Genomic DNA, 8,637 nt, shown 5'->3' with positions numbered 1-8,637 from the left:
TCATTAGGAAAAGAAGGTTACAGTAAGCTATAATTAGTGTTTAGTGCCCTATCAAATAATTAAGTATAATAAAAAGCTCTCAATGAGTTTAATGTTAACATGGTGTAATTAAAGCCAAGTCTTGAAATGCATTAGGTGTCTATTATGTCAGATATTTGATTTTTTTTCCTCTACAGATGAAATTCTCAAATTGTGCTTATAGCAATGTCATCATCAAAGGCAAAAACACACATCACTTGAATGTAAAATGGGCTTTGCAGTGTCCAGGAAGGGCAGAATCCAGAAAATCAAACAAATGTCACTCCTACAGCCCCGTTATTTATAGTAAGAAAACTGAGTCCTGAAGATAGTATGTGACTTGCCCAAGGTCACACAGTGGAAAATTAATTCTTTGGCAATAAGTATTGAGGTGTGGGGTTATGTTGAAGTATCATTATTACTGTTAACTATTTCTTTCTGAAAAAAAGTTTGTTAGGAAAACGTTCGTTTGATCTTTTTCTTGACAGGATGAAAAAATTTGTGCAAAGTGAAAATATAATTTGTGTGCAACTCCTGTCTTATTTAAGTTGATTTAGGATGCAGGGCTTGTCAATGTGACTATTTTAAGGCTCAATACAGAGACAAGGCTGCAATCTCACCATTCTCTCTTCAGAATATCTGGAATGTGCCTAGATACTTGGCCATTTCTAACCCTGCATTCTTTGAGCTTCCCAGGCCTTCTCTTGTGCATGTTGTATTATCTTTTTTGTCCACAAAGATTTTGAAAAATCAGCAGAGTACAAGTAGCCCCTGAAATAAAGGCGTCATTCAAGGAACAAAGAAGTAGAAGGAGGGATCCAATTAAAATGATGAAAATCTTTAATTTTTATTTAGGTATACTTGTACGGACACGTGTATATACAAATACAGATTGTATGGGTTTGTTTGTGTGTGGGTTTTTTTTTTTTTTTTTTTTTTTTACATTTTCTTTTACGTTTATATAATGTCAGCATTTCAAAACAGCACTCGATGAGTAAGTGCAAAGGAACTGCAAAGCAGGGCAGTACAAGCACAGGACCACACGGAGCTGGACTTCACACCCAGACGCACACACAATGAGTGGCTTCAATGGGGTGTCAAGAGTAAGCATGGAAAGCAGATTTTGACTCATGGGTAACCTCCAACATGCCAGCATCTATTAAACTGTACAGACAATGGGAGCAAGCCCATTGTAGGGAGATTTGTCTCACATCCGAGCAGCTCTGGGGCAAATGCATGGGAAAAACTCAGTGATGCCAAACCAGAGACAGACCTGCCCATTCACGGCTCTGAGGGAAAATAAAACGTGGGAGGAAGGCGAGAGACAAAAAATAATAACAAATTTTTAATAACATAAAAAGTTGAGAGGGTTATAGGCAAACCAGGGTGTTGGTGGAGGTGGTTTTCAAAACAAAAGCCAGTGACCACAACTTTGAGAGCAATGAATGGAAGGGAGGAGCTAAAAACTGTTTTTCTAATTTTTTGAAACTAATAAAAATGGCTGCAGCCGTTGCTAAGGCACCGGAGAAAAACAGAGTCCCTGAAAATCCATAGGTACAGTGTGACTCTTCCCTTCACAATGACACAGAGGGAAACAGCCCCCATTTAATCTTCCTAAAGGGATTGGTTTGCAACCTTTCCCGTGCCTGAGCTGCACTTGCTTGAAACTGACAAGACTCTTCCTGGGGAAAAATGAAACAGTCCATGAAACAACCGCAAACAAAAAAACCAAGCCAAAGTACAGAACCGTTACTAAATTCTTAAACCTTTTCAAACCACATGCTTAGGGTAGGAGAGGACCATAGGGCTCCAACACCAGACCTTGAAAACATTGAGGACAAAATATTGGTCAAAAAAGTTATGTTGTTCCAGGTCCCAAGATGATGGAGTCTTAAGCTTAGGTGGGCGATGACTACATGAGTCCTGTATATGGAGCAGTGTCTCAGCCATTTGTGACTTTTCTCAACCATGTACACACATTGGTGTTTCAAAGCCTCAATGCATGTTTTGTATCCTGAAAGTCTATTGTTCTCACTTACAAAAGACATAAGAATCAAATTAATACTTTATTATCAAACACTATATACAACAGAGGTTGCTAATAATACAGAATTTAAAGAACGCATTTTTTTTTTTTAATGTTTTACTTTTCTTTCCTCTGCCACCCAAGAAAGTACAGTACAAAACAATAGTCTAAACTAACACGAACTGTTACCTGGTCTATTACAGGATACACAGTATCCACTAAACAGACAGATCCTTATTTCCCTGCTTCATGTTGCAAAGCCCTTGGCAACCAGGGGCAAAGGTCGCTGGGGTTTGACCAACTGGGGCTGAGGGGCAGCCATGCTGCCCTTCAGGCTTTTGAATTGTTTTTTAAATTAAAAGCTGCTACAAAGTTACATGGCATCCTCCTAAGCCCCCAGAGGACTGTAACACCACCACAAAAGGCCACCAGCGCTTTTTGGACAAGACGAAAACTGTCTGACACCAATCATCTTATTGAAAACTCCATGGCAAGCGCATAAGCTATGATTATGTCATTTATAGGTTGAGAAGCATACTGTCTACTGGTGTGGATAGTCTTGCTAATTTTTTAAACTTAATTTGTGGTGGCACAATAGTGAAGTAAAAGGGTCTAATTTCCCTGTGAAAAATGAAAGACAATGGCAGAGAGGGCCATGAGTAATTATTTCATTATTTGTTAGAGACAAATGCTAGAAAAACCACAGAAGTCACCATTTCTAAAATGAAATTAGCACTGCTAATGTAGTTATGACTAACTGGAATCATTACAGGATTGTTTGATTTCCTTGGTTATAGAACATGCAGTATTATTTTCGTTCTGCCTATTGATCCATTTTAAAAGGTATCTTTTTTTCCCCCTACCCAAATCCCACTGGACCAACAAGCCTGTAACTATTAATAAAAAGAATAGGATTTCTGGATACTACTGAGAGTACTGAGCATATAAATAGTTAAAGGAAAAAGGAATAGAATGCTGTGGACTTCTGTTTCAATGAAATGGTGGGTGCCTTCTGTGATAAAACTCTGCCACTCCAGAGAAGTTCCTGATGTTGGGGAGAAGGGTTGATTGCATCTGCGAAGCTGGCAACCCTACCCGCAAGGTTCCAAGTGAGAACAGACTCAGCAGTAACATCCACTCCAACCATCAGGTGAGCCCAGATTACATTTCAACATGTGTATAACTCTCTAGGGTGCAGTATGTTTACAGCTGCCTTTCATTCACATATTTTTTTAAATTCAAAACTACTCACAATTCTAAGCAAATTCCCATTCATGAAGTCCGTCCATAACATGACCCCCCATTTTTTACATATACATCTTAAAAAACGAGTATATAAAAATCCTTATTTTGCTGGAATGCTTTCAATTTTTCACATTTTACATGATCATTGCATTTATTGACTTAATTATTTTGAAAGGCATGGTTTCTATTGACATGTCGTGCAATAGCATAAAAGGCTGGATCACTTTTCCATTGGTCTGACACTTCTCCCTGTCTAGGCTTTGGAGTTTAAAGTTCATGACCAGTCCCACCAGTAGAAACCCCAAGGCTCACATTTCCTGGTAATCAACTGGAAACATCCCCTGTTGACCATGCTAAGATTCCTTAAACAGGGTCATCCTGTGTTTGTTCTCCTTCTGCCCCACCCCCACAATGAAACAAGATAGCCCCCATATTTCTAAATGTATCAAGGGATACCACTTTTTCTCACAAGTTTAAATAGGACAAGCATATATACTCACTCTCAGCATAAAGTATATCTAAATAATGTATTTTCTATTCTAGTGGATTTTTAAAAAAATATTTTGTTAAAGTCTTTGGGACTCCATCTTGTTTATCTCCCACAGATAAACATGTGTTCCCCCTACGCTTTAGGCTGTGTCAGAAAGGGAAAGAATATAAAATCAATGCTTGAATTCTTTTATTCCAAACTTTGGAATTCTTATTCCAAATTTCCCTTAAGCCCTCCCAAGTAGTGCTGACTGACTCTCCTGGTGACAGGGGTTTTTGTCCGAGCCCCCTGCAGTTGTGGAGTGTGGAGCAAAACGAGGGCACTGGGGTGGGAGTCGGGAAAAGGCCACAGCACACTGGTGCTCCAGCAAAGCCAAATCATGTCTCCTCTGACCACTGACATCTTTTCCTTGGTACACATCGTCCCCCAGAGGAGCAGCCAAAGCTATTCCACTCTGCAATCATCAACCCTGGCTTGTCAGCCTTGGGGAAGGTCACTTTATTCATAAAAATGCCTCTTTGAGTTTCTAAAAAAAAGAAGTTGTAGCACCATGGTGATCTGTATTCAAAGGAAAAAAAAATCTGGTGTGCACTGCCCAGTCACCAAAAAAATTAGAGGCACTCACACATACACACCCCCACCAAACATAGTTTGCTCTGTTTTCACACTTGCTCTGTGTTAGCATTCCTGTACCCAACCCGCCTCCTGGAAAAAAAAAAGGCTTCTTTTACAGAATACAGGTTTTACTGTCAAGAATGCTTTAAGACAGTCATATTTTTAAAAAACCCAGTGTCTCAACCTTTTAGAAGCCTGTTCATTTATACACTCCTAGAGGAAATGGTGTAATATTATATCTATTCTTAATACCTCCCCTCTGGACCTGACATGGTGACATGATGCCCTGCACGATCATCTTACAGTCCTGAATGAGAAGGCATAAATATTGTATAGGAGAGTGAAACTCTCCCGGGTCTGACCATCATTGGCTGCATCTGCCACTATTCTTCCTTGTCCACATACCATCGACACAGTGTGCTAACGGAGGTGAGCTCTTAGAGGAGAATGCACAGGAGCTGACGAACCACTGGTGTCACTACGACAATTTGGCATTTTCACCTGGAGTCCATTTAATTTGGAAGGGGTGAGAGAAGTCAAGGGCAAGGGCTGGGAGTGGGGTGAGGGAGGCAGCAACTAGTTTTTTTAGTCCCCCCAACCCCAAGTTGTTGCTTAGAATTCAGACTGAAGGAAAGAAAACAAAAATCTGACATCTGCCAAAAACCAATAACAAGTCCCTTCTTAGGATGAGCAGTTAGGTGGATCTCTGGTGTTCCAAGACCCTGATGTTTTCTGTGACAGGTAACGAGAGGAGACTGTGCTATAATGTCAAAAGCATCGCCAGGAGGAACAGTAGGATTGCCAAAAGGCGGCTGGGTATCCTTGGTGTTTGTGCCGCGTTCTCGCCGCGGGATGGCTCGGCTGACTCATGTACGGTGTCATCTGTTCAAATAGAAAGCACACATTCCAATGAGATTTCACATCCTTAATAACTCTCTTGCAGCAGCCTGCTGTTAACAGACCTCGCCACCCTCTGCAAAGTAGGGTAATGAACCTTGTGCCACCATTGACTTTCATGTCTGTATAATCACTCATTATTTACAGCAAACAAAGAAGAGGCAGAGAAAATTGGACTTTCTTAGCAATATTAATTCTTTCCTTTAAAATTGAGGGGAAAAATTGTGCATACACTGTAACCTTTGCCATGTGAGTTACTTTGGTTTGCTAGCAGTCAGACATGCCTTGCACAAACTTGAAATACCAAATACACCTTTTAAATCTAAGATGCCACAGGGAGGAAAGTAATGTGTTGGAGCGCATAGGGGAGAGGCAGTTATGTTGGCATATTAGTGGTTAACCAGAATGGGCTGCTTGTTTTCCTCTTTTTAGTCATTTCATAGGATTAGTGTTGAATGCTTGGTTGGTGGGTGACTAGGTGAATTTTCAGACATAAAAAATTAAATGCCAAGACAACAGCATTTTAAATAAACTATATGTAATTCCCAGTAAACTTCAATAAACTGGTACCCACTGGTTTGCCTACAATTAGGAATCAATTATGCTGCTATTTCCATTACAGGCCCTGTATCTCCAGGATTAAATTACTTGAACTTGACTATTTTTATTTCTATCTGGCTGAAGCTTGGCACATAAATTATCAGCATGGATGCAAATTTTCTTCTAAATAAAATAGATTAAGTGAGTTAAGCTTCTTTTATTTAGCTATAAAGTGTTCTACGAGGCTGCCTCTGACTTTGGATAGCCTCCCTGATCTGCATGATTAACAGGCTTAACTTTGAAATGGGAACTTTGCAGTAATTAGTGTCCAAAGATAGATGGAGGTTTGCCCATGAGCCACCCTATTTTGTAGTGTGGCCCATCTTCCTCCTTCCACCTGGTCTCACTTGAGCTTTTAGATTAAATGACCTCTGAATGCCATGCTCCCTAGGCCAACAGTGGTCCTCTGTGCATCCTGTAGGAGCTCAGTAATTGCCAACTGGGACTCACTCAGTGGTCAATCAGACAGAACAGTAGGTAACAAGTGAGACTTTAGTGACTATTCCCAATTATGCAAACCTCAAAAATAATCCCCAAGTATCCCTGAAAGGCCCACCTTGAGGGGTTTAAAGGGTTAACTATCCATTATTTTAAACTCATTTATATTTTCCTACTACATAAGGACATTTTTTTCTTGCTGAGTAGAGTCACAATCTCTATTGTTTGCCCTAAAGTGACTTCTTTTCAGGTGCACAGGCTAGCCACCCTCCCAGATATGCTGGTTTGGGAAGTCTCTGCTCATCATATCCATTCCTCATGTGAACTAAAAAAAGCTGTCTTCTCAGCTGGGTGTCTTCTGCCCCCAGTGTGTCTTCTGATTATGTTAGCCAGTTCTCATGTAGATGCTGCTGCATCTAACTTGCTCCCCTTTCCTGGACCTTAGAAAACCTAGACGGAGTGGTTTTAGCTTAGGAGACTGGAAAAGGTTAGGAAGCAAGAATGGGAAGATAAATGATGCAGAGAAAAATGTGTAAAGATAGCCAAGTATTTGCAGACCCTCCTTTTTCATGGGTCTTTTTCAGCCTTGCAAACGTATTAGGTCTGTAGTTAACAGGAGGTAGAAGACCCTTAATAGCCCTGGAACTCCTCAAGAGTACCAATATGGTATCAATCAAAACAAAGGAGTACTTCAGGTTTAATTGTGCAAGAACTATAAATCCTGAGGATTCCAGAATACTTTTTTGTTGTTTTTTTTAAATAGTAGTAAAGATTGAACTCAGAAGCATTTTATCACTAAGCTACATCCCTAGTCTTTTTAATTTTTAAATTTTGAGACAGGGTCTTGCTAAGTTGGCTAGACTGTGCTCCAAATTGTGATCCTCCTGCCTCAGTCTCCTGAGTTGCTGGGATTATAGATGTGTGCCACTGCACCCACCCAGAGTTCATTTTAAAATATTCTTTATATTTATACACCCGAAATTACATCATCTATTGTATTCTTTTCTGCCTTATTCTTACTGACGTATTACCTAATTTCTGCATAGTTTGGAACTAAAGCAGCTCTTATGTACTCAGGGTGAACATGAAGGTGACCCCTTCATTGCTTCCTGTCCGTTCCAGGTGCTCAGCAAGGCTTAGTCATTACTTGAGACCCACGCAGCACAAGATATGGTGAAAAAGCCTCACAGGAAAATTGAGAGGAAGGCTTTTGTGTTTCATCTAAGTGAAGCATGAAGCTTAATGTGCCTTTCAGTCCTCTCATCATGGACAATCTGTGGACTTAGCCCTTTCATAAGCAACCAATGAATATATACCATCTTGCACCCAAAGGGAAAAACCCTTTTTCTTGGGGCATCACAATTCTTTTCTTATTCCTACGACATGATGTTCTGCAGTCAAGATTCTACAAAGCATCCTTTGATTAAAATAAAGGCTCAATGATGGGAGCCACTATGGCCCCAGAGGGTAAAATGAGAAACTGGCTATCCTTTGAGTGAATCTGAGCAATTTCAGAATTCTAAGGAAAAATTCATAAGCAAAATCTATCCTAATGGAAATTACACCTAATTTCTAAATGTGAGAGAATTTCTAACGCATAACAGTGAACATTTCTTTGGAAGAAGAAAATGTTCCTCTTCAGAAGCCAAATCAAGTCTTGTCTCCTGGCTACAGGATTCCACCACACAGGGGTTTCAATGGTTAACTGAGAGAACACTAGAGATATTTTGGAGCATGTAATGTGGCATATGTCTGCCCTGAGATCATCCTGCATCCCTGATGATAGAAAACTGGCAGGCAGAGTGTTGCAAGCAAACAACAAAGACAAATACATTCCAAAGACAGGTGAATTAGTACATATTGCTGAGAACATGCAGTGGAATCCTTTTAGACTTGCTGGATTCAAAAGTCTGCATCAACACCCAGAGCTGTGAAAAGGTGAATATACATTTGCTCAACTAGTTAACACATTGGTGAAGTGCTCCAAGGCTGAATTTTGTACGATATAAGCTAACATCCTCAAATTTGTTATGGTATTCATACTACCAGGAACTATGGCTTAACCTTTCTCCCCTTTTTAATGAAGATGCTCACTAGCAAGCCCTTAAATACAGTCATAACTATCTCAGGGAGCTGCAAGCACACCTACACTGTACTCCCCAGCACCCAAGCATGTGTATGCACATGCACACACACTGTCTCAACTGCACTCTTAAAATTTTGCCAACTTCCATAAGTTATGTGCTCATAGACTTGAAGCTGTTAGGAATTTTGAATGATCACCGAAAGCTTGTTTCCCAAAATTTTG

General features: G+C 40.1%; 1 protein-coding gene across 6 annotated transcripts in view; it reads right to left on the bottom strand.

The window, feature by feature from the left end:
- Window positions 1-835: 835 nt before the first annotated feature.
- The window catches only part of EFNA5 (ephrin A5), a 277,313-nt gene continuing 269,511 nt past the window's right edge, over window positions 836-8,637 (bottom strand). For all 6 annotated transcript variants that reach the window (XM_079144819.1, XM_079144818.1, XM_079144820.1 and 3 more), the window contains one exon: window positions 836-5,276. In XM_079144819.1, coding sequence (XP_079000945.1) covers window positions 5,155-5,276 — 122 coding nt within the window. In that variant the 3' untranslated portion in view covers window positions 836-5,154. The remainder of the gene's footprint in view (window positions 5,277-8,637) is intronic.

Source organism: Sciurus vulgaris (genome assembly GCF_902686455.1).
Source record: "Sciurus vulgaris genome assembly, chromosome: 6".
Lineage (NCBI taxonomy): Eukaryota > Metazoa > Chordata > Mammalia > Rodentia > Sciuridae > Sciurus > Sciurus vulgaris.
This window is presented reverse-complemented; position numbering and strand designations above follow the sequence as displayed.